We start from the raw sequence: 27,134 nt of genomic DNA on the forward strand, positions 1-27,134 counted from the left end.
GGAGAAGAGGCTGTGCAAGCACAGCTACGGAGTAGTTGTAGAAACATGGACATCGACATGCAGTGAAGGGGCACATCAGGGATCAGCAGCAATGCCGCGTAAAAGCAAAGGAACTGCAGCAGGCCTGCCAGAAGGCCAGGGAGCTCAAAAGTCGATTTGGTGCCACAGACCTGCTGTTTTTAAAATTATCTGCACACTTGGCAGAGACCCCACCAGCATCCCACAGCGTGACGTGGATCCCTCCAATGAGCCCAAGACACAGACCCCTTGTTGTGAATGGCAAGAAGGAGGAAGATGGGGGACAAGCAACTGTGGGGTCCAGCTATGCTGCGAGCCAGAATCTGCCCAAGACTCCACACAGTCCAGTAACTTCCTATGGGAAGCCCTATTCAGGGGAAGGAACTTCAGGTAAGCATATGAAGGCATTTCCCATTGTAATGCTGAAATGTCAAGATGGTGCCTGACCCCAGCATAGCAGGACACAGGTATTGACTTATACTAGAAGAGGTAACAATATAACTAAGAGAGGCGGAGCTGTTATTTGCTTTTCATTCCCTGCAGAGTTAGCTGGGCTGCCCATGAGCAGTACTTGGTTTATAGACACAGGTATGTGCCTTGAATTCTCCTGAGAGAGATCTTGTTGCAACTTTCTTGGAGGTACTCTGCAATCTTCTCCTGAAGGTTTCTAGTATTGACAGCCTTATTGCTCCATGATAGGACACGTTCCCACACCGGTCTCTGTTGACTTCATCAGGTACCACTGCAGTAAACAGGCTAGCAGAGTATGGGTCCAAGTGGCTTAGGAACACAAGTAGCTGCTGTGCTCTCTATGCCTTCGTTACCCTCAGGAGTGAGATAGCTAAAATCACCATCACCTGGGAAGAACAGCACTGGTGCTCACTACCATTAACATGCACTCATATACGTGGAAATAGGGCCAAAATTTTACTGTTGCATGCCACCAAACAATTCCTTCCTCATATCCCACCCTTCCCTACACCTGCCCTTGGCCATACTCACCATGGCTGGGATTGGATAGCCATGTTGTGCACAGGTGCTCCAAGGCGGAAGTAGCAATAAGCATGTCTTGTTTAAAATGTTAGGGAGAGAAAGGGAAGGAAGTTCTGAAACTTAACTTGTGCTTTCTGCTGTCACTATACATAGAATGAAACCTCTGTGTGTTTATCCATAGATGCTGCCAGTGCATTCCTCCATACCCACAGATTGCCTGACCATGATAAGGAGGAGAAAGAAGAGGACACAGGAGGAGATGTTCATCAAGATCATGCAAACCAGCGCTGCATTGGACCGTGAACAGAATACTTGGAGGGTGAACATTGCAGACAGCCTGGAGAAAGAAAGAGCAGACAGAAGAAAGGCCCAGGAGTCCCAGCAGAAAAAGGACAGGGAGCACCTCAAGGGACAGTAGGAAAACCACAGCTTCACATACACTGACTTGTGAGAGTCACAGTTGCTGTATGGGTAGCCAAAATGGACTGAAATGGACATGAATGTTCTGTCCCCTTATTAAGTTCTGTTCCATTAATTTATTTTAGAAGTTTTTTATTGAATGTCTTTTTTAATTCCACTTTTTTTGCACTGGTTTTGTTATGTAATAAAAATCTATTTTTGGTAAATAATTGATCTGTATTACTTCATAACATATGCTGAAGAATGCATAGCACTACTGAAAGCTCCCACTACCTGTTATTGTAGAGGTCAAAAAACTCATAGGATCAGTGACAAACATAGTGTAATAATTATAAATTCACAGCAAGCACCATATAATTAATAGGCACATTACCAGACAGTGTTATATTAATAAATGTACACCAAGCACCATACAGTTCCTAACAGCCCCCAAAACTTCAGGACACGTAGAGCACAGTCCACACAGTGCATTGCTGAGGCTGACCGTTAAAGTGCTCTTTCAAGGCCTCCCTTGATTGTACAGCTCCGCATTGAGCTCTAATAGCCTTTGTGGCTGGCTGTGCAAACTCAGGAGACAGACGCTCCATCTCCACCATGGCAGCAATTTTTCCTCCTTTGTTTCACAGATATTATGCAGGACACAACAGGTACCTATAACCACTGGTTTTTTTCTCTTGCAGAAATCCAATCTTGTGCATAAACACCACCAGCATCCTTTCAGCCACCAAGATACATTCAGCTGCCATTCTGCCCCTGCTGAGCTGGTAGCTGAATCTTTCCTTGGTGTTGTTCAGGTGGCTGGTGTACGACTTCATGAGCCAAGGAAGCAAGGGATAGACTGGGTCCTCCAGGATCACTACTGGCTTTTATCATCACCAATGGTAATCTGCTGGTCATGAAAAAATGTCCCTGCTTGCAGCTTTCTGAACAGTCCTATGTTCTCAAAGATGTGTGTGTAATGAACCTTCCCTGACCAGTCCACACTGATGTCAGTGAAGCATCCCTGGTGATCCACAAGGGTTGCATAACCATAGAAAAGTAGCCCTTTCTGTTGAAGTACTCTGGGGCAAGGTGGTCTGTTGCCAAAATAGGGATACACGTGATATCTATTGCACCATCGCAGTTCGGGAGCCCCACTAAGTCACGTACATTACTGAGAGTCACAGTCTTGCATAGCAGGACACAATTAATGGCCCTGCATACTTGCATGACATGTGGATTTTCCAACTCCAAAATGGTTTCCTACTGACTGGCAGCAATTGTGAGTTGCAAGTTTCCACAGTGCAATCGCCACTCGCTTGTCAACTGTCAGTGCATCTTATTCTGGTATCCCTGCATTAGAGCTGGGAAGAGCTCAGCATCCAGATCCAGGAACGTAGCCTTTCACATCTGAATATTCTATAGCTACTGCTCATCATCCTGAACCTGCATTACAATGCATTCTCAGCAGTCAGAGATCGTTTCTCAGGCCCAGAAGCAGCACTCTATTGTCTGCAGCTTCCCCGTGAATGCCACCAACAACCTTGAATTGGTTCTTGCTACGTCCCACAGCAATCTGTCCTCCACAAAATTGTCATGTCCCCCCACTGCTGAGGTTCTTCCTATGGCTCTGCAAATACCAGAGATCATTCGTCCTGTGTTTGCAGTTCTCATGACAATAGTGCAATAGTGAAGAGTGGTTTAATTAGACCCTGAGACACTCTTGGGAGCTCAGGCTCCATGCTTCTGTCAGAGATGGCAGACAGACAGAAGTGCTGCTGGGTTTTGTGGGATTTTTAAAAAAGGCCTGAAAATTGTGGGGTAGGGACGGCATTATAGGATGGAGAAAGCTGATTGATGTGAACTTGACCCCTTGCTCCCAGTCACCCCTATACAACTCACTTCTGCCCTACTATGCAGTGCCAAAGTTTCCCAAGAGACAGTGCTCCAGATGGTGGTGAGTTGCACACTAAGATACTGCACATTGACCCAAGCACTCCTGATGAGCACATGCAGTGCCAACACAAGGAGCCAAGTGCACATGCATGAGTGATATACTAACTGTGGCAGCTTTATGCCAATGTAACTTGCATCGACCAATGTTTGTAGCATAGACATGGCCTTAGAGATGCTACTTTTTGCCTTCCCTACTAAAAGTCAAAAGCATCTTTTCCCATATAATCACCTAATGCCACAAGCTTCGGAAGTCATTGGTTTAGCAGGGCTGTAGCCTGTCTAGTATTTTGGTCTTTCCTCTCACACAAACCGTTCCTTCCTACATCCATGACCTCTTTCTGCAAACTCCCTTCCCCATCCTTTCATATCTTCTTGCTCTTTCCACTCAGTTTCTTACCTTTCCTATGGGCTACTAGATTTCCTCCATGTCTATTGAAATAAGGGAGAGAGAAGGGTACATGAAGTAGTATTTGGACAGCCAGAGTAGGCTAGGTTTTGAGCTGAGAGGCAGGAAAACATGCCAGTCTCATTTTTCCTACCTCGTGGGCTTCCAGACATGTTCCCAGCCATACCGCTGCCCTTCCCTCCACTCCCTCACAGGCAGTCATTGTCACTCCCTAGAGGAAGGCATCCACTACTCACACTCCTTTCCCCCGCCCCAACCCCGTATCTTAGTCCAGAAAAAAAATGAGATAAGGTTGGTAGTTTGTGGGAGGCAGCTGGATAAGTTGGTGAAAATTATATCAGAATCCCGATTGCAGGAAAGGGTTACCATGCAGAACAGCAACTCACAGTCTCGGTGGTTTAATTAGACCCTGGGACACTCTTGAGAGCTCAGGTAAAAGCTGTGGCTAGAACAGAAGTCTTCCATCTTTGTCTGGCAAGCAGAGTACAACCTTTCCACCCAGATGCAGACTTTGCTGTAGTTATCCATGCCTTTGTTACTTCGAGGTTAGACTCCTTTAATATACTCTGTACAGAACTACACATCAAAACCATTCGGAAATTTAAGCTAGTGAGAGAGTAGGGCTGCCCACTTATTAAGCAGTGCATCATGAGAGAATAGGTTACCAGCCATGCTCTGTACTCTACACTGGCTGCCAGTTTTCAGATAGAAGCCAGGATGTCAGTTTTAACCAATAAAGCCCGAGGATCTGTGACCTGACTACCTGCGAGATCACCTCTCTCCCTGTCTGAACTCCCAGAGCTGAGATTATCAGAGATGCTTCAGCTGGAGCCCCTCAGGAGTTTAATAGAGAGTAGTCTGTTGACACAGCGTTCTCTGTGTTGGGACCCCAGCTAATGAACCAGCTTTTCCCTGCTTGGCTCACTAGAGCCCGGATGTGTTAACCTTGTAGGCACAGTGCAAACCCCAACTTTTCCCCCAGGGAAATGGGTTGTGGATAGAAAGTTTGGTCCAGGGTAGCTATTATTGTTACTGGGTGGATTGCTCTCTCTTGTATGGGCAGTTCTATAAATATATTGAAATACAGTTGGTTTTAAATTGTCTAAATTTTAAATTGTCTGGAATGTTAAGTTGTGTTGTCCAAAAGCAGAAATACACAAATATACCGTGGGTGATTTTCATCTCAAAAATACTTAAACTAAACTATTCTGTAATTTAGAAGAATTTTTATTCACAGCGATGATGTTCCTTGAGTTTTTGGGTACCATTAACAGATGATCCCTGATAGATGGGGATGAAAGAGAAAAGTCAGATCCCTTGCCAAGGGTTTTCAGATAAGATATAGAGTAAATACCTGTGGATGGAGTTTGCTGCTTGGTCTTCATGTACAGACTCTGTATCCTCTTCACACCTTGAAAATGGATATAAAATCATTATTCACTTTCTGCCAGTTGTACACTTTATCTTTTCAGTAACAAAACTGCTCAGTTTGAAGTGACACGTACAATTCTCTAAACATTCCTCTTTCTCAAGCTTTAACTGAAGTCAATTCATGACATAGTTTCTCTGTTTGCAAAGTTTGTTGTGATATTTTAAAATCTGATTTTCTACAGAATTAGATACACCATTTGCTCTCTCTCCTTTGTCTTACTAGAAATCCCGTGACAAATAAAATGCAGCTTCTACTGTAAAAATTGTAGAAAATAAAGGAGACATCCTCCTTTTTAATTGCTAATAGCCTACTTTGCTCAAAGTATTATAAACAGTAATTAACGCACAGTGCAGTTTTTCCTCCAAGACCTATTAAAGAAATTAACAGTTGTAGAGCAGTTGGCCTTTGTAATGCTACTGGAAAAAAATCCCAGTATAAATTAAATTACTGAGGTGAAAAATAATCCAAAACATTGAGATCAAATCTCAATAGAATTAAGTATTCCTAAAGCAAAACTAGCAAAATTAGCATAATAAGGAGAAAATGCCGAAAAAACACGTTAAATACCCAACTGTTGACCAGAGATTCAGAATGACATCAAGTATAGATTAACTTTGTAATGCTCAGTGCAAGACAATCTGCTGATCCAAACTGCAATGCACAATCGGGGCTTCTCTTCCCATCTAGACCCTGATATAAAGAAGATTCTACCTTCCACTCTATTAATTCTGGACAAATGTTTGCCCCTCCCACCCCCCCACTCCCTTCTCCTCACCCTCTGCTCATACTCACACTGCACAAACACTGAACAGGCCTGAATTACTTGATGCTAGCTGGCAGAAGAATCTATTCATTATGTGGGAAGCAACCTGTAATTCAATTGATTAATTAATTATTGACGAAAGCCACCTGGCTCTGGAAAGAACACGTTAAATGATAAACGTGTATCCCTGCATGGCAATTTGATGGTAAGATTTTAATATGCTCCTCTCCCTGCCAGTCTTCTGCTGGTATCTTTATCAACAGGCAAGCTGATGATGAAATTATTTAAAGGGATACTCTCTCAAGCTGTTTACACTTCCTGCATTGACCTACCTATTTTTAGGGGGGGGGGAGGAGTTAATAAACGCATCCACTGAGGATGCCTTGAGTGCATTTCTTTTAAAAGGAAAAAATATTTTTTCTCTTTAAAATTACTGAGCGCCTCAGTGTTTAGGTTATACAGTAGTGCTAATTTTTCAAGTATGTTAATGTGACCTTTGGGCATGAGTATGACCCCCATGCTGGGATTCTGCCTACAGAACTGCAGACAAGGAAGAGAAGCAATGTATACTGAGTAATACATTGCAGTTGCAGAAACAGTTCCAATGGCAAGCCTCTCCATAGAGCTCCTGTTGCCAGTGGAGTATTGCCTCCTCTATTCTCCTATGGTTTAATACTGGTAGGGGAGTGGCCCTGAGAGCCACTCTCCAGCTAACCAGTGTTAAAGGGAGAAAGCCACTTGCCAGAAGAAATCTTCATCTAAATTTGGGAAGGGAAAAATCAGCTGGAAAATTTGGGGATAGGAGTTGGCAACTTAGAAGGGGAAAATCAGGGAAAGGAAAGAGATGGGAGAACACAAGGAGAGGAGATAGAGAGGAATAATGTTCCTTGACAGAGGTGGAATGGCCCTGCTAATCGGCCCAGTGAAGACACCAAAAGGGAGCAGAATGTCACCAAAGCTCCCCACAGGAGACTAAAATAAGTGAGAGGCCTGGACCGGTTTAGGAGAGGAGCAATTATTGGGTGGGGAGGTTGTGTGGCTTGGCTGGGGCATATCTGAATCAATTAAGAATGCCAGTAGATAGGGTTTCCACCCTGCTTTGAATAGAAGCTCTACACTGGCCCAATTTCTCCGTTCCAAGCTAAGCTTGTCACGGGAACAGAGACCCAGAGGAAAAGGTAGCTTTATACCATCTTTACATTTCTCCTGTTCTGGTGGCCAATTTGAGCTGCTCTTACTCATACCTGGCTCTCTGTGGCTCTAAGGGACCACTCTGACAGCCAAGAATAGTCAGAGCATGTAGGCACTCCTGGCCATGGCTCTCTTCACCAGGAACATCCCCTACATGAAGGGACTGTGAGAGATGCAGCATACATACATCAACTGAACGCCCTGGGGATTCTCCCCTCTACTAAGCAAATCCCCTGTGTGTTGATTCCACCGAGTTTGCTCAGAGGTGATCCTGTGAACTACAGAGCACTGAACCTTACTTCAGTACAGGTAATTGGTTGAAATAATAAATAAAAACAGAATTATAAGACAGCTATGTGAACATTATATGATGAGGACTGTTAATCCAGGGGGACAGTATAGAAATACACAAAATAATGAATAGCATAGAAAAGACAATTGGGTGTTTCTATTTACTCAGCTCATAAGAACAAGGGGGCAATGAAATTAAAAGGTATCAAATTTAAAACTGATAAAAAATGTTGTTTAAAAAAAAAATACCAAGTTAACCTGTGAAATGCACTGTCACAAGATATTGCTTGAGGCTAAGACCCTAGCAGGATTTTAAAAAGGATTAGTGCATTGCACTACATGGAAAATGAAAATATCCACTGTTACACTATATAGCATTTTATTTTTTTTTAAGAGCAGGGATATGTCCCTTAATGGTAGGTTATTCCATTAATGACCTTCATCTGACACATCTGGCACCAGATGATCAGAGACAGCAGAGCTACTAGATGGACAGATCCAATCCAATATGGCAATTCCCATGTACTGTTTTTCCAAAGAATGTGGGATTTAGTGGACGTATTGTGATTTGTTCCTTCTTTGTCCTTTCCGAGGACCTGGAAAGCTGCATCTATTTTGAGGCTATGATATTTAAGACATGCATATAAACCAGAGGTGGGCAAACTACGGCCTGGGGGCCACATCCAGCCCACAGGACCGTCCTGCCCAACCCCTGAGGTCCTAGCCCTGGAGGCTAACCCCCAGCCCCTCCCCTGCTGTTCTCTCCCCCTTGCAGCCACGCCACCACGCGGGCAGTGGGGCTGCAAGCTCCTGCGCTCTGAGTGGCATGGTGCGGCGGCGCGCAGCAGTGGGGGGTTGGGTAGGGGGTCCCCGGGGGGCAGTCAGGGGACAGGGAGCAGGGAGAGTTGGATGAGGGTGGGGTCCCAGGGGGCCTGTCAGGGGGTGGGGGTGTGGATAGCTCAGGGCAGTCAGGGGACAGGGAGCGGCGGGGGGGGTGTCCAAGGAGGGGGCAGTCAGGGAACAAGGAGCAGGGTGGGTTGGATGGGTTGGGGGTTCTGAGGGGGACAGTCAGTGGGCGGGAAGTGGGAGGGGATGGATAGGGTGCAGGGGTGGAAGCCAGGCTGTTTGTGGGGCACAGCCTTCCCTACCCGGCCCACCATACAGTTTTGCACCCCGATGTGGTCCTTGGGCCAGAAAGTTTGACCACCCCGATATAAACAGTAACTTCTCATTCACCAGATGCACATATAGTCCACTAGGAGACTGGCAGCTCTGGACTTTTGGCTTATCTTGAGAAAGGTCCCTGGAAAAAAGTGAAATTTGATGTTTTATATCAAGGTCCTGTGTACTGTAGGATTCTGGAGCATCTGCCCCTTGCAACAGAATTGTGCTTCAGAATGTAAGACCAAGATTGGATGCCTAAAGTTAGGTACCTAGATCCTCATTTACACTGCTAAATAGAAGTGACCTCATTTTCAGAAGTGTGCAGCATGAACAATTTGCACTGAAGTCAATGGGAGCTGTGTGTTCTCAGAACCTCTGAAAATCTGGCATCTTTTATTTCAATGCGTAAGTAGGGATAAAAGCATCTAACTTTAGCACCCAAGTTTGACAATTCTGGCCCAAGCAGGTTTTTTTAAAAGAATGTTTCAAGCCCCCAGGGTTTATAAACTTGCTAAAAATAAAGAAAAAAAGGACAAATTCAATGTGAAAACAGGGTTCTGTTTCTACTGTGCTCTCGCAAACTTCTCCAGTGCCCCACACTAAGTGGGATATACCATTCTCAGATGTCTTTGGACCAAGGACCTGCTATTCCACCCTGTTGCTACCAGGTCCCACTGCAGTAGTGACTGCTGTGCACATACCCTTCCTCCTCCTTTTCCCTATTGGCAGTGCTAGTGTAACGCCAACAGACCCCAGTCGTCGGTGGGCGGGATCAAACCTGAGGCTTTTGGAGCTTAGTGCATGAGCCTCTACCACATGAGCTAAAAGGCAACTGACTATTAGCTTCAGAGTAGCAGCCGTGTTAGTCTGTATTCTCAAAAGAAAAGGAGTACTTGTGGCACCTTAGAGGCTAACAAATTTATTTGTGCCACAAGTACTCCTTTTCTTTGGCTATTAGCTAAGGCTGTAGAGCAGACTCAATCTCTAAGTGGTCTCAGTGCCACTAGATGGGACAGAACACCACACCCAGGAGGTGTGTGGGTTACATATTTCCCCTAGCTGAGGAAGAGCGTTCCGAGCTTCAGAGACTTTCCAGTTGAAATCCCGGACAAACCCCCACTTGTAACGCCGAGAAGACCCTGGTCATCGGGATCAAACCTGAGGCCTCTGGAGCTTAGTTCAAGAGCGTCTACTACATGAGCTAAAAGCCAACCAGCTATTAGCGAAGGCTGTAGCTCAATCAAATCAATCTCTCTCTCTCTCTCTCTCTCTCTCTCCCCCCACCCCCACTAGATGGGCAGAACACCACACCCAGGAGGTGTGTGGCTTACACTAGCACTACAAAGCAGGCCTCTCTGCAATGCTGCCTCTAGATGGTGACAGGAAGTCTGGCAGAGAAAGACTTGCACCATTGGTCCTAGTGGCATGACCAGGGGAAAGGCAAAGATGTGCACAGGCAGGGGGAAGCCCTGAGGCTGAGGAAGAGAAAGGAGCCGTTGAAGGACTGAGGTTGAGAAGGGGTGGGGAAAGTATTAAAAATGTGATGTCCTACTTCGTCCCTCATTTGGAAAGTCCCACATGTTGTCCTTCATTTTAGACCTCGCTGTCCCACAATACAGCATTTAAAGGTAGAAATGTATAGTGGCAAAAGTAATTAAAAATATTAAAAACCATTTTCTGGTTTTTTATGCCATTTAATTTCATGCTGATTACTGCAGCACTACAAAAATGGGATAAAATACATACATGAAGCAAAGAGAGAGGTATATAGAAGGTTAAAGGTGTTTGGAACCCCTAGAAAAATGTTACATCCGTTCTTCTCTAGTCAGTCTGACAGCACGTATGGATTGCTCAAACTGAGTTACAACCTCCACTGCTTTCAAAATATATAATTTCCCCTGCAACATTTTAGCAAACAGCTCACAATCAACTTAGGCTTTTTATTCCCAGCATTTTGGCAATGTGAAATGTACCTTACATGCAAACTAATCTATAAAATTATCTCCCTTCTGACAAACTGCTGGCCACAATTTAGCTGAGCAGTCTTCTGAAATATAATCAAGTGTGTGAAATTTGGGGATAAAATACACAAACAGGGTCACAATGCATATTTTTCAGAGCCAAAAAGAGCTATACTAATGTCAATGAATAAAACAGAATAGTCACATCTGAAATTAAAGCATGTTCCTTTAAGGAAAACCAGAAGTATATTTAATTTTTAAATTGTTAATGGCATCTCAGTGTTTGTAACTTTACGATGTTTTCTACTGTTCTGCTGTCTGTCCACCTTCTTAAGATAAAAAGCCAAAACATATTTCTTTAAAACCAAAGTGGGGGGAAAGTGCATGTAAAAAGTTTACTGCATTAATTGCAAAGGGAAACTGCATTCAGATACTGAACCTGTCTAAATAAAGTAGTGTTTTGCTCAAAACATGCTTAATGAATATTTTCTGCCAATGCTGACAGTAAGCATAGCCCATGTGCTCTTAGAAAACTGACACTTTTGCTTGTCATGATCATCAGTAAGAAGAATTAGCAATATTTTCTCATGAGATGTACAGTATACATACAATCATATATTCAAACACATGTAAGATATATAAGACAGAAAACAGCAACAAAGATATTCTTTCATAATGCTACCCCATTGCTAATGGATAGTTAACCATATGTAAATATTGTTTTATATTCAGCATATTTTCAATAAATATTAAAATCACAGAAGACCATGCACCATAAAATGTTACAAAAAGCTTTTTCACTTTGGAAATAGTATTTAAAATTATTCTCTGCCCTGCTTAACATATTCTTATTTAATGGTACAGGTATATATATTTATTCACTTACTCTGCTAATGCTGTATTGTTGAAGGAATGATCCTGAATGCTGAAACAGAAACAAGAAAACATCAGATAGTCAATAAAGCAGGCAGCCTCCCCAAATGTTTTTCAGTTGCTGGAACACATACGGAAACATGGCATTGCAAGACAAGGCTCTGTGTTAGCTCTACATGCACATGCCGTACGCTGGGCTGCTCTGCACATGCTCATAATCAAAGAACCAGAGGGATTAGCCCTGCAACACTCTCAAACCACAAAGCCCATCCAACAGTGCTTTGAATATATGAACACAGGTTGCCAGGAGAGTCTCAAAAAGGGATCAGGCACTCTGCAGTTACAACTATGCTGTTAAATAGCAACTGGGGTTTCTAGCACATTGATACAAGTGTTTGGTATTCTGATTCTTTAAACATTTATTAGCAGTCTGCTCCTTATACACTATGTTGTGATTATTACTTCAAATAGGGATGACCAATTAAGGTTCTCATGAGACTTTTCTTCAGTTGTCTCTTACAAATTCTGCTGATAGCCAAACTCCAAGGGAAGCTGTGAAAAAAATTAATCTGAATTGGAAGGAAGGGGTGCTAAACGAACAGAGGATTTTTAAATGAGCGGCATGGAAACTGCTTCTGCGAAAGAGGAATGGATAGCAAAATCCAGACTAACTCTGTAGTAAAGTGTCTGCCAACCTGGTTTTATAAATCTAGAGAGGTCAGATCAGGATACAGTTAAATGTGCTGATTCTGAGATAACCTGGAGTTTGTCTACCTGCATCTTAGAAATCTGATAAATATACTGCTAGATCATCCCACAGTAGAAAAATATATTCTTGCTGCTACATGTTTTTCCAAATAATGGAGTATTACGAGCATTCTTGATGTGTGACGATGGCACTGCACAGACTACAGCAAGAAACCAAGCAGAGATTCGGAGGCGGGGCTTCACACTCACTGAAGCAGCCTGTGCTAGCATGATGTGTGAGCACAGTTCACAATCATGGTTAGCATGAATGAGGATCCAAAGCCACATCAGGACAAGGCAGCTAGAATTCCCCTTCCCTTAAATAATATTGACGTGGTCTCTTATTCTTGTCTCTTCCGAGCTCACTCACCCAATGCATATTGTTTTATAGACTCAAACTTTAAGGCTAGAAGGAACCGTTATGATCTTATAGTCCGGACTCCTGCACATCACAGGCAACAGAGTCTCAAACACCCACTCCTGTAAAAGACCCCTAACCTCTGGCTGAGTTACTGAAGTCCTCAAATCATGATTTAAACACTTTCAGTTACAGATAATCCACCATTTGCTCTAGTTCATACCAGCAAGAGACCTGTGCCCCATGCTGCAGAGGCAGGCAAAAAAACCCCAGGGTCCATTCCAATCTGACCTGGGGGAAAATTCCTTTCTGACCATATATACGGTGATTAATTAGACCCTGAAACCCAGCAGCCTGACACCTGGGAAGGCATCCTCTTTAGTAACTCAGAGTTCTCCCTATCTTGTGCCCCATCTCCAGCCGTTGGAGATATTTGCTACTAGCAGCCGCAGACAGGCCACATGCCATTGCAAGCAATCTCCTCCATCCCCTTATCAAGTTCAGTCTTGAAACCGGTTAGTTTTTTGAACCAACTGCTCCCCTTGAGAGGCCGTTGCAGAACTTCACTCCTTTGATAGTTAGAAACCTTTGTCTAATTTCCAGCCCAAACTTGTTCATGGCCAGTTTATATCCATTTGTTCTAATGCCAATATTGACCCTTAACTTCAATAAGTTCTCTCCCTCCTGGTGTTTATCCTTCTTATGTATTTATAGAACGCAATTGAATCTCCCCTCAGCCTTCTTCTGGTTAGGCTAAGTAAGCCAAGCTCCTTAAGTCTCCTCTCAGAAGATAGGTTTTCCATTCCTCTGATCATCCTACTAGCCCTTCACTGCACCTGTTCCACTTTCAATTAATCTTTCTTAACCATGGGAAACCAGAATTGCACACAGTATTCCAGATGAGGTCTCACCAGTGCCTTGTATAATAGTAATAACACTTCCTTGTCTCTACTGGAAATCTCTCACCTCATGCATCCTAGAATTGCATTAGGTTTTTTCACAGTTGCCTCACATTGATGGCTCATAGTCATCCTGTCATTGACCAATGAACCCAGGTCTTTCTCTGCCACAGTCACTGATAAAACAAGAATTTTTGCTATAAACCAGAACTTAAGTACCTAAGTGCATGATCTCGTACCTTGCACCACTACATTTAATTCCATTTCTGTTACTCCAGGTTTCAAGATCATCTTGGCTATGCCATATTGGCAATACTTCCCAGCTTTGTGTCTTCCACAAATCTTATTAGCACACACTCACTTTTTGAGCCAAATGTGTCCCACTGTATGGGGAGACTTTGGCAAACCAGTAAAGTGCCTAAAACCACTATGGCTTATTGCTAAAAGCAGCCAAGTCAGCAGGCTGTAAATTGGCCATTCAGCAGTCTCAGTTTAACCAAGCGGGGTGGGTGCCACAGAGAGGGCAGCTTGACCCCGCGTCCTTCCTGATAAGAATTGTGTTGAAGTTGCTGATACATGCATCTTAGAAGAGCAGAATGTGCCCCAGGAATGTCTATTGGGGCCTCAGGGCTGCAAACTCTGGAAAAACCCACACCTGGTTAATTGATAATCAGAAGGAACCTCTCACTTGACCATTGAAACTGCTTACTTAACAAGTTTGCTTTAAGGGACATGTCATTCTATTACTAATGTATAAATAAGGGGGGAAAGTTTGAGGTAGGGGGACTCTTCAGGACTGGACTCTCTCTCTGGATGCCTCTTGTGTTTCCCACCGGCAGATGGATTACCGCTGTGCCACTCGAGAGCCACACTCAGCTTTGGTAATTATCAAGGGTTGGGGGTGTTTTACTAACCTGTTGCAGACGTGTGTATAAGTGCTTGAGACTAAGTAAAGTTTAGCTTTAAGTGAAAGCATGCTTGTGTTGTCCTGTTTGTGCCAGCCATCTATCGTGGACGGTCGTGTCTCCCCTGATTTATTTCCTGACACCACCTCACACAGAGTAAAAGTTACCAAGAGCTCTGGGTTGAAAGAACCCCAGGTAACACCACAGCAATCTGTCCTCCAAGAAATTGTCAAGTTCCCCAATGATGCCATTCTTCCCACGGCTCTGCAAATACCAGAGGATTATGCATTTCGTTCTTGCAACTCTTTTCACAATAGGGCAGAGCTGTGCAGGTTAGATGCTTCTGTCACTGATGGCAGACAGCAAGGGGTGGTGAGTCACATGGGTTCTTGGGATTTTTTTAAAAAGCATGAAAATTATGGGATATAGATAACATTATGGGGTGGGGACAGTTGCATGCTGGGAAGTTGACCCCTTGCTCCCAGTCACCCCTGCATGTCTTGTTTCTGCCCCACCATGCATTGCCAAAACTTCCCAAAAGACAGTGTGCTGGCGGCTTGCACACTGGGATAGCTACCATGGTGCTCCACACTGTGTATCGACACAAGCACTCCTGGTGAGTGCACACAGTGACAATGCAAAGAACCAAGTATGCAAATGCACAAGTGATATCCGAACTGTGGTTTTATGTCAGTTTAACTTGCGTCTACCAAAGTTTGTAGTGTAGACACAGCCTTAGATGCTTACCCACTAGAGTATTATGACTCTCATGATTTTATCACAAGTCTCATGGTATTTGGTGTTTTTCTTAAGGCCCCAGATACTGGAATCAAGGGATTGCATAAGAGTCTCAGGTTCTCTTTTTTTCTTTTTTCTTTTTTTTTTTAAAGTCGGTTTCTAGGCCTCATGGTTCCAGAGAAAAATTTGAAAATGTGAAGCTACTGTGACCCTAAGGGCTCAGGCACCAGCAGGCAAAAGAAAAGAAAATAAAATGCATTATTTTAAATATTTTAAATTAGATTAATAATCCCATGATTCTTAAATCAATCTCATGGTGTCTGGGGGCCTGACTTGATTTCTGAATGCTTGGCGTTGACAATACTGCTGGTATTTGAACCCAGAATTTAATGTGGGAGCCATTACTTATGGACACTAAATTGCATCAACAAAAACAAAGGCTTGGTTGAGGCAGAGCTAAAAATCAGATCCTATGTATTTCGCAGACATGCTGAAAATGTTTCACAACTTGGCGGGGATGGGCATAAAATGGTCTCGTAAATATAATCTCTGCATTCCTACACACAAATTTAGATCAAATTCCCTGCTGATTCATACCCTAAATAAATCCACTAAAATAAAATGGGATTACATTACTGTTACTTAAAGCACAATTTGACCTTAATATGGAGTTCTGAGTGATTTTCCTCAAGGAGCATAGTATTCGCAGTGTTTTGGATTGGAGGACCCCTACATTGAAAGGCACCATCAAACTGTTTAAATTACTCAAACTAATTTTAATGTGAAACCTCTATTACTAAATTGCTTTCCAGGCACATATTTTACACTGGTTTATGACTCATTTGCAGGCATAATTTAATTTATTTTGGACTGGAGGATGCTTTTAGCCAGTGTTTCTGGACAGACTCTCCATGCAAAAGCTACTGCTGTAAAAATCATTTGGTAAAAAAACTTTCTCTTATAAAACAGATTATTAAAAAAGAGCCACATTAATAAATACACAGAAGAGAAGGCCTACTATAAGGTGGGTGCACAACTGGTTGGAAAACCATACTCAGAGTAATCATCAATGGTTCACAGTCACGCTGGAAGGTTATATTAAGTGGAATCCCACAGGGATCTGTCCTGGGTCCAATTTTATTCAATATCTGCAGAAATGATTTGGATAGTGGCATTAAGAATACGCACAAAGTTTCCAGAGGATACTAGGCTGGGAGGGGTTGCAAGTGCTTTCAAAGACAGGGTTACAATTCAAAATGACCTTCACAAACTGGAGAAATGGTCTGAAATAAAAAGGATGAAATTCAGTAAGGAGAAATGGGCACTTGAGAAGGAATAATTAATTGCACAAATACAAAATGCAAATGACTGCCAAGGAAGGAGTACTTCAGAAAAGGATCTGGGGATTATAGTGGATCAAAACGAAATATAAGTCAACAATATAATACTGTTGCAAAAAAAGGTTAACATCATTCTGGGATGTAGTAGCAGGACTGTTTGTAAGCAAGATATGAAAAGGCCTTAACTGGAGTACTGTGTCCAGTTCTGGGCACCACACATTGAGAAGGATGTGGACAAGTTGGAGAAATGATTAAAAAGGTCTAGAACACATGACCTACAAGGATAGATTGAAAAAACTGGGTTTGCTTAGTCTGGAGAAAAGAACATGATAATAGTCTTCAAGTACAAAAAAGTGTTATAAAGCTGTTATAAAGAGGAGGTTGGTAAATTGTTCTTTAGATCCACTGAGGACTGGACAAGAAGTAATGGGCTTAAATTGCAGCAAGGAAAATTTAGGTTAGACATTAGGAAAAGCTTCCTAACTGTAAGGGTAGTTAAGCACCGGAACAAATTACAAAGGGAGGTTGTGGAATATTGGTCATTGGTGGTTTTAAAGAACAGGTTAGACAATGCTTAATTTGTAATGAAAGATGCTGGGGCTAAAACAATTTGTTTTACATTCATAACTGATGCAGCAAACCCAGAGATGCTGGGGCTACAAACCGCCAAGGCTAGAGGTGCCGGGGCTCAGTCCTGGCAAGCCCTGGCACAAATTAAGCACTGGGTTAGACAAGCAAATGTCAGGGACGGTCGAGATAATACTTAGTCCTGCCTCAGTACATGGGACTGGACTAGATGTCCTACTGAGATCCCTTCCAGTCCTACATTTCTATGATTCTAGTGAAAACTGGATCACTAATTGTGTTATGGCTAGATTTAGGGTTGGGTTGATTATGCTGCACTGTGCCCAGGAGCCACTGTAGGAAGGGAATGTGATTCACAGATTCACAATTCCTTCCTTGATCTCCCCTTGCTCCCAGATGGAAATAACTAACCTCTAACCATTAGATTTCCTACGGGCTCTGGCTCTCTGCTGGCTCTCCCAATTTCTCTCTGCCCTCCCCCCATCCACCTGCTCTGGGCATGCAGCCCCTGCTCTTATTCCCCTTTCCCCTCCATATCTGGAACGTCAAAGAGTGGAGCACTAACATGACCACCTAAGATGGTGGGGATTTTATTCTCCATTAGTCCCTTGAATGGCTAGTCACAATCCAAACCTTACTTCCTAATTTTCAGTATAGCCATTTGAATTGTTTCGGTCTGAATTATATACAATGGCAATTCAATGTACTAAAACACAGGTACATTTCACTGCAACATATAGATAAGGCACTATACCTATCATTCTCAAGCTTTGAGAAAAAAATCTGCTACTGTACATGCAGCTTTGGATTTAAGCACAGAATTCAAGACTTATTTTTAATAACTTCAACTTTTAAAATTATTCATATTCATCTTGTTATTTGCAAGTAAAGTTTTATCTGCGTTGCATTATTTTCAAGCTTTAGACATTTCGCTGCTCTATATATTTTTGTAAAATCATAATTTTGGAGAGACACATTCTCTCTAAAAAAGCCAACCCTTCCCATTAAGTACCTACTATTGATTCCACCACAATTTTGGCAAAATAGTATCAAACAATCTAAAATCTCACATGCCGGCACTCAGAGGATTGGTTTTGGACATTTTCAAGCAAGTAAGTTTGTGCATTTTGGAGAGATGAGTATTCAAAAATAAAATGAAATTTTACTTTTGAAAATTCATTCATATATTTCTGTCCTATCATAGCTCTAAAACAGCTTTGACTAGAAACTCCATATTTGTTTTATTCTGTTGATCATGATTATTCTGCAGTAACAAATACTAAACACTAGCCCAGAAGCACAAAATATTCATGTGTGCAAGTGCACAGCTCTGCTTTCTCGATATGCAGCCTCATTTTTATTCTGTTGATCTTACTTGTTTTCGGGTTGGGAATTATTTAGATATTAACCAGACTTTTCATATATTTAATAAAGCCACATGGTCAATGTGCACCTTATGAACGTTGTTAGTCATCTGTAGGCACTAGAAACACACAGCAGTCCAATGCCTGCTCTGCAAAAAGTACATGGCCCAGGCTGTGATGGAAGAAGGGGAGGCAGGGAGACATAGGTGGAGGGTAAGGTGGATTCAGTCTGAGAAGAGCAGAACAGGGAAAGCCAATGGAGGTCATATCATCTGAAATGGGAGGGAAGAATGGAAGCATATGGAAACTACAGGTTGTGAGAAGAAGGACTGTATTTCCTTTGTGCTTGGTTTGCAAGGCTGTGGTTGTCGAAGTGACTAACCATGCATCCGCAGACTTTCTAATGGTTTGGTTTCTTCTACAAAAGTGGAACCTTACCTTGGAATTTCCAGGATATGATTTTGTGTTTTGAGAAAACTACCATGTTCTCACCACAGATTTTTGCCTGAAGTAAATAATGAAATATTTCAACTTTAAGTCTGTAATAATGACAATTTTGTCCTGGGAATTAAACTCTTTGTTCAGGAACATTTGAAGGAGACGTACATATTTACAGTAAAATCTGAATTCCCTGGTGCACTTGGAGAGTTAGTATTTCTCCATTTGGTGATTTGTTGTCAGATGATGCAAAGTACGGCACAGTCCTGTAGAGTGTGATTAGCAGTGATTGCAGTCTTTTTTTAAAATCTGATTTTCCTCACAGCCCAAAATTACTCCTACTGAAATGCTGCATAAATGGCAATTACATTTAGCACTCTATTTTATAACATACAACTGAACTGAAGTTAAAAAGAATGCAGAACACTTCAAATGCTCACTAACAGGATGTATGTAATGATGCACTGAAGGCAACTCCCTGGGGCTTCTGGGAGGACCTTATTAAAATCCCATCGTCAAACTAAAGGGAAATTGGAATGATTTCCCTGTCTTTGATGGATCCCCTCCCCTCCTCTGGATTCAAATAATCCCTGCCAGAGTTAATTTATCCCTGAACCTCATAAAAATACTAAAGAGCAAATAATTGCCTGTGGGATGCACTAGGTCTTGCCAAATAGCAGCTTCCAACCCCACATGCTCCTGCAAAGTCTTTACTTCCACTCTTATGTCCCTCAAATCACACTGGTGGGGCACTTTTCTGTACTACACAGTATACTTTTTGTGGACCCAGTAGTGCAGATTTAATATCAGTTTGTTTGCTACCTCCCTCTTTAGTCATGGTTATGACAGAATATATTTGTTTCAATAGAAAACAAATTTGATAGATTCCCCAGTCACTCAAGGTATAAACCAAGCAAAAGCCTTGGGAGTAAGCAATCACACACCAGTTTTCTGCAGTGATAAATACTGAACACTCTGCCCAGCTGCACAAAATGTTCATATGTGCACCGCTCTGCTTTCTTGATGTGCAGCCTGGCTTTGCAGGGATAATGTTAGCAGAGACATGAGAACATTTTTTAGACAAATTAAACCAAAACACAGTGATTATACGAGGAAGCCAGTTTTGAGCAGTGACTCCAGTTTTCTGTATCTTTGATTCTATCAGTGACCTAATTAGCACATCATGTGAATAGCAGTGGAAGACAGCGTTCAGATGCTCTCTCTGTCTCACTTCAAACAAGATACACAGTCAAGCTTTCTGTGTAACCTACAGGTGGAGTTGCTATCATAAAATGATCCAGAAATAATCCCATAAAAATTTAGGGGCACATTTTCTCGGGGTGTTTTACTGTCTTCCTTAGTGAACATGAAAAATTATACAGGCACATACTTGAAACTGAACTTTCCATCTGCCAGCTCACCAATATCTGCACACATTTTTTATAATCTAACACCTGCCTGTATGAAAGTATTGGACTTAGAACCGTGCAAGAACCAGAATTCCCATTCTGTGGGAAATTTTCCGTTTTCAAAAAAACTTTCATTCCAAATGGAACAAGAAATCAGATACGCAACATATTTCACATAAAGGATTTTTTTTGAAAAAAAAATCTGGTTTGGAAGAACTGAAAATAGAATTTTTTGAAAATTTCTCATTTGAGCTCCTCACCAAGTGGGCTGCTGTAGAGTCTGGGGATGCAGGTGAGCAGGAAACCTGATTTCCACCAAAACATTTGATTTAATTGAATCAGCATTTTCAGAAAGAAATCTGTTTTGTTGCAAAATTTTCAACCAGTTCTAGCTGGAATGGTCCTCCACAGAACAGAATGCCCCCAACAGACTTTGCATAGTAAATTCTAAAGATTGAGCATCCACAGATATTAGACTAAGATATGCATAAACCTATTTTGTAGAGCAAAAGTCACTATTTGCAAAGTACATTCCCCAATTAAATTGGTTTAGGTTTCATTAGGTCATTAATGACTTTAGTCCAGAGCATTCTTCCCCTGTGGTTTTTGTTCCAGATCATTCTGCCTGGGGTAGAGTTGAACCGTCAACTACTAGAATGGCTCCAGAAATGGAGGAAGGTGGTATGGAGTCAGCTGCCCAACTCTGCCATACAGGAGGGATGAAATCTCACCTGTGTGTGTGACTCTAAGGTTTACCATCTGGGCCTGAACATTTACATATAAGGTCTTTTGATGTGCACCTTACTAAGCATTTCACATTTTGAAGCAGACATAGTTGCTCTTTGGACATTTACATCCTGAAGTTTGCTTAAGCAGTTTGCAGAGTTTTGGATTGCATATACATTTTATATAACATTTTGTGTACTTAGAGGCCAAAGCTGAAAATGTGTCCTCTAAGAAGCAGCATTTGTACAGTGTCAAGTGCAATAGGGTCCCAGTCCATGACTAGGGCTCCTAGACCTTACTTCAATACAAATAAATATAAAAATAACTGCCACAAATTTGAAATGTTGTCACTGGTGATGCAAAAAAATTCTTAGCATTAAACCCAGAAAAATAATGCTTTTTCCTGTATTATTTGGAGCCTTGAATTAACATGCTAAGGAGTCTTGTCTACCTCAAGACTGTGGGAATGGGCCTTTAACCTTGGAAGAGTTGAATATCTCATATAAACAACTCCAAAGCATCCCAGTGCACCATGCGCTGGGTTTCTAGTCAAACCACATTGTGCCAGATAAACAATGGACGCTGGTCAAACCAATAGCCCTAACATGACTGCAGTCATCCCAAAAGGGGCTGTGGTGTGGTCACCAACAGGGAGGCACATATGACAATACTGCTTGTGTGGGAGATACACCAAATTCAAACTGGATTAATGCCATGGTGGCTTAAGCCCAAGAACTTTTCTGATTGGATCAGTGCTTTACAAATGGTAAAAGTGCTGTGTGATGTGCCCAGAATGCCTCAGCAGATCAGTACAACATTAGAAAAAAGGATTACTACTTAAGGCAGAAGAGTATTGATCTTTTCCATGACTCATTTAAAGAAATCATCACAGGATGTAGAAATGACCTTTTTGAACCACTCTGTGTGGTTGGGTCCTCTGACTGAAGCATCAGTCAGCCCTCTCGCTTCATGTGTGCGCGTGTGTTGGGAAGAGAAGAGGAGAAGGCTGCTCTTCCCAGGTGACAGAGAAGCAGAACATCAGAATATTAAAATTATTCTATCGTCTGTCCAGCATTTGCTGGAAACCACTAGAGCTATTTACATCCCTCTGTTCTCTCCAACGTCTCTGATGGTGAAGGTACAGGTCACACACGCTTTCCTTACACTCTCACTAACATTTGGCTACAGATTTCATAAAAGAGCAAAGAAATTACGTTGACATGGAATACCAAAATTATTAATATCTATATAAAATATATTAAATATATTAAAATTGGAAAGCCAAGCAGTCAGAAGTTAAGACATGCCAGAATTAAGGTTGCTCATGCATCTTTAATTTATCCTTATTTTGTGTATGCATTATGATAGTTCTGACCAACATCACAGAAAAATCTGTGACAGAACCAGGAACAGAAACCATTCTCCACCTGGGGCACAGTCCAGTGCCTTAAACACAAGAGTGTATCCCTTTTCTTCTTGCAGTCATCTGATTTATTCATTTGTCATGTACTTAGAAACCATATGGTAAGGATGCCAGATTTAAGTTTGTATCTCAGGTTTTTCCAGTATTTTCAAATGCAAAATTGAAAGTAATAGTGAAACTGATAACTCTTAGTCACTCAAGCTCTCAAAAATTGAAGGGTGGAGAGCAAGAAAGAGTGTAAGTAAATCTTGGTATATTATAATTACAACGTTAATGCCTTTGTTTTCAGTGCATTGCACCTTTAAATCTCTACAGAGCCATGCACCCATTTTGTGTTCATTTCAATGCAGACCAGCACAGAAGAGGCATATACACTATGTGCTCTCTCTTGGCTCTTTACTTTTGTTGTTTTATGTTTTGCTGTTCTCTTTATCCAAAATAAAGGTCATGCTGACAGATCCTCTTTAATTTTCTCTATGAAGAAAAAATGCAACACAATCCACCCTCCTTAAATGGTAGACTTTGCTTTTGGGTGCCCCATTGCAGATCTTAAATCATTAGTTATCTGAGAATCTGAACTAATGGGTAAACTATTTACTTGAAAAAACATCAAAATGCATGTGGACATTTTCCTTTCTTCATAGTGGGTAAGGGTAAGACCTATGTGGGATCAGGCATTTTGTAAGACCTCCCCAATACCCAATTGGGGCCTCTAGCCACTACTGCAAATAACGAACAATAAGATGCTGCTCAACCAATAGTTTCACCTACCTTAAAAGTGTACATGACAAACTGCCACAATAAAAGGAACTCTAAGGAGAACAAACCAATAAATCCTGTCAAATGCAAGAATGATGTTAGAAGAACTTATGCACAGAAAGCAATATGTACTTAGCACAATTGCTGCTTACTGTCAGAGTTTATTTGTAGTGACGTATAAACAGAACCTCTCTGACGTGCTAGTGGTTCTGTACCAGTGATCTGTGTATTTTCAAAGGGCACTTGACTTTCTCCTCTGCTCCCCACTGTCCCTCTCATTCCAGCCTTGGATTTGTCCTAGGGATGTTTATAAACTAGTTCAGATAAAGTACAGACAGATGCAGACCTTCACCCAAAATTCAACCCAAACCTTTTTTTAAGCTCAGAAAAATTGCGGATGTCTGTTTTTTCCATTGATGTTCATATTCACTTACCTCTAGCCTTCCTGGTTCTGATGGGGACCAGAAACTGAGGAGTCAAAATACTAAGAAAGACTATTCTCTCAGAGCCAGATTTTCAGCTGGGGTAAATCAGTGTAGCTCCATGTGGAGCTTTGCCAAATTACACCAGCTGAGGATCTGGCCCACATTTGTAGCTTAAGTTAGCTGATCCCAGCCATCTGATTCACATTCACAGTTTAGAGCAGCAAGTCAGACTGATCCTCCAACACATTGAGAGTTTCTCCCTTCACTATCCTATTTCTCTCTTCCTCCCAAGAGCTCTTTGATGCAAAGCAATAATAGCTGGCTGGTGAAGATAGACCTTAAAAGTCTCAGTATGTAATCAAATCAGAGACTATACATGTAATGCTAGATTGCAATATGCTACTACAGTACTGTGACAATCTCCTTCCTGTTCATGAATTACAGTAAACTACAGACTGTTGCTCCTATTGACACGGTCTAGGAAGAAACAAAAAAGCCCCTCAGCTGAGCCATACCTGATACGAGGAGTATCTTACTCCCACCCTAAACAGGACACAATAATAGCAGAGACATTTCATGAGTGCCACAATTCTTATCCTCAATTGTTTTTACTGAACTTATACCATGTATGGTTCAAATAGCATTTGGAGTTCGTGGGTCTAAATCAGTTTCTCAAATTTTGCAGAGACCCATCCCATGAAACAAAAATTCAATTAGTTATCACATATGCTTTAGTGCATCATTCAGATACAAATGCAAATCTTTAGCAGTGGGTAGTGGTCAGCTGTTACTCTGCTCATACCTTCATGGGATTTACTTTCTCCATTCTGTAGAAGTATTATGCAGTTTCAGTTACTACAATCAGTAGTTCTAATAAAATCAGCATAAGAGACCAGTCTCAGTTCCAGCGTCAAAAGCTCTCTCGGGTTTTCTTTTAGTAAAGCAAATTTGAAACAGGTTCTAAAACCCTGCCAAGGGATGAAGGAACGTTTTGTGTCTTGAGGTCAGGTGCTTGAACCCTACATAAAAGTGCAGGATTCAGGTAGAGTGGTAAGTATATTTTGTTAACTCCAACCTGGCTTTGATAGGGTCAGAATATCTCTCTCGCAGAGGCAACTACAGGCTGGGACACAGGTGGTCCTGCAGGGAAAAAGCTTAAGCTAATGTTTTTCTATTATTATTTTAGTTACTAATAAAGCCAAACCCTAGAAAAGGGTATAAGTTTGGACTACAAACGTGTACACAAAGGTGTGTGCAGATTCTGTACAGGATAGCTGTGAACTCCTGCTTACTAAATATTAGCAAAATGAAATGATTCCATTATAATTAATACATTTTTGAAGCCCAAGGCACTGTTACAGCTTATATGCTTTGAACCACAGAGTTCACAAACAATTTACTGCTTTGTTTAATGTCCCGCTCAATCTGCTTTATCTTGTCTGACTTTCCATAATTCATTTTAATCATTTCAGTGGTGGAACTTTTTCAATCAATTGTTGTGGTGCTTGCACTAAAAGTTTTTTGTTTTGTTTTTTACAGACAAATAAGTTATTATTCAGGAATGGCAAATTTGTTGTCTCACCCTGCTTATCCTTTTAGTAAACCTCTCTTTCGGTGCGCAGATTTAAAAAAAAAAAACTGAGTTAAATGTATCTATGCAGTAAATCCACTGAGTCACTCAATTTATGCCAAGGATTTAGTTCATGGAGTCACAAGCAGGTCCAGGGGAGTTGTGACAATGACAGCTCTTCCTTCCTTTATGGCCATTTGGGAGAAACAACCTGTGGCAATTTCGCTTTTGTAACCTGGGACCAGAAATAATCAGCTGTCGTGGAATTCATGGCTTGAATTTGTATTCTGTACACCCTCTTAACTAGCCCAAGACTAATATTTTCAACCACTTAACTGGGAGCTTAACCTATCACTGGGACAAGATGTTTTCTCCTTTTTGTGGTCAAGTTCCCTGTACACACTTACTGCTATTTCAAACAACTGCTTGCGTGTTATATCCTGTCTCCATCACGGCCGCATTATTTATTACTTTTGATCCATCTGAACTTAAGACAACTCATTTCAAGTTTATGAAGTGACTGAAAATATGAAAGTCTTGGGCAAGGTAAGTGGGTTTATGAGATTACACATGTAAAATATGGATTCTTCTACGACTATTTAATTCTCATTAGCATGTCAGATTTTCTGCTTTTGATTGTTCGCATATTTCATGGTGTCATCAGAAATTGAATCTGGTAGTTGTGGTTCATAGTGGAGATATTTGCATTTCAATATTTTGAGGGTGATAATCCTTACAGTATTTTTAAAGGTGTTAATTGAGCAACAAATCCTGAGGCCCGTATACTGTTTTTAGTCAGATCCATTCTAATTGACCTCACTCTGTGTAAAGAATAAAACTCAATTAAGACCCAGACCCACGGTTTAGCCCTGGCTACACAAATGTCCATTTTTTTTTTTTAAAACCAAGCATGTTGGTGTGTATTTTATGCAAGTCTTCAAATATTTTTTCTGAAATACTTTTTTTCCATGACCCTGTCAATGGTTTATTTTCTTTATGATAAATTGTCCTTTTTTATTTCTCTCCTATTTATCCCTATTTTTACTGCCTGTTTATTTTTTTAAACTAATTATCCAGTTTCTCAGTAAGAAGATGCATTTCAGTTTAGCACTGATAATCAGTTAGCTCTTCAGAAAAGCCTGAAAATGTGTCTAACCCACTTTAAAAAAAACCAAAAAAAAACCAAATACTTTTTAAAAAAGGAAATTCTGGTTCACGCAAAGGCAGGTTCTTAGCAGGATATGTTCTACAGTCATTTATAAAGAGAATGTAAAATGACTAGGATAAGAGACAACACATTATTGAAATAAAAACTTTGTGCACAGTCCTTTCAAACAATATTCCATTTTTGTAGCACAAAAAAGGGAATCTATAGACAGTGTAAGTAAATAACGTGGTGATCTCTTATCTAGATATGTTTGAACTAGCCTCCTAATTACATACGAACATTTTCCTTTGTGAGTTAGTTATTTCAGGAGAGACCCACCCAATGGAAAGCAATGATATGCATTGGAACACAGGGGATTAACTAATTTCAGTTGTTTAAATTTAAAAAGGCACTCATGGTAACTACATACCTATGTATTGTTCTTTATTTTAACTCCCCTCCACCACTGCCTTGTACAGAGAACCCCTTTTAGAAGCTTGAAAATATATGTTTATATCCTAGCCAGTTCACTTGTTTCCATTTCCATGTAGGAAATAAACTGAGGTAATGCTGCTCTCAGCTACATCTGTGCAAAGCCACTGGCTTTGATTTGCCCATGGCCCACTCCCAGCAGGCCCTTGACACGTCCTCTTTTTGCCCATTATACTGGGTGGGATTGAAGAAGCTGCTGGTGTAGGAGGTGGTGAAGTTCACAGGCCTTCTCCAGCTGCTTTAAAGTCACATAGTACAGATTATGCTTATGTGATGCAAAGTGGTCTTAGAGGACTGGAGAATCCGGCCTATTTAACTTTGGTCATTGTGCTTCAAGGGGTACATGAGCATAACTGAGTGCA

General features: G+C 41.4%; 1 protein-coding gene across 1 annotated transcript in view; it reads right to left on the minus strand.

Moving 5' to 3' along the window:
* FAM13C (family with sequence similarity 13 member C) overlaps positions 1-27,134 on the minus strand; it is a 227,882-nt gene that overhangs the window by 87,460 nt on the left and 113,288 nt on the right. The window contains exons 7-8 of the mRNA XM_074958796.1: positions 11,461-11,499; positions 5,127-5,183 (exon numbers count right to left, since the gene is read on the minus strand). Coding sequence (XP_074814897.1) covers positions 5,127-5,183; positions 11,461-11,499 — 96 coding nt within the window. The remainder of the gene's footprint in view (positions 1-5,126; positions 5,184-11,460; positions 11,500-27,134) is intronic.

Source organism: Natator depressus, chromosome 7, assembly GCF_965152275.1.
Source record: "Natator depressus isolate rNatDep1 chromosome 7, rNatDep2.hap1, whole genome shotgun sequence".
In the NCBI taxonomy this organism is placed as follows: domain Eukaryota; kingdom Metazoa; phylum Chordata; order Testudines; family Cheloniidae; genus Natator; species Natator depressus.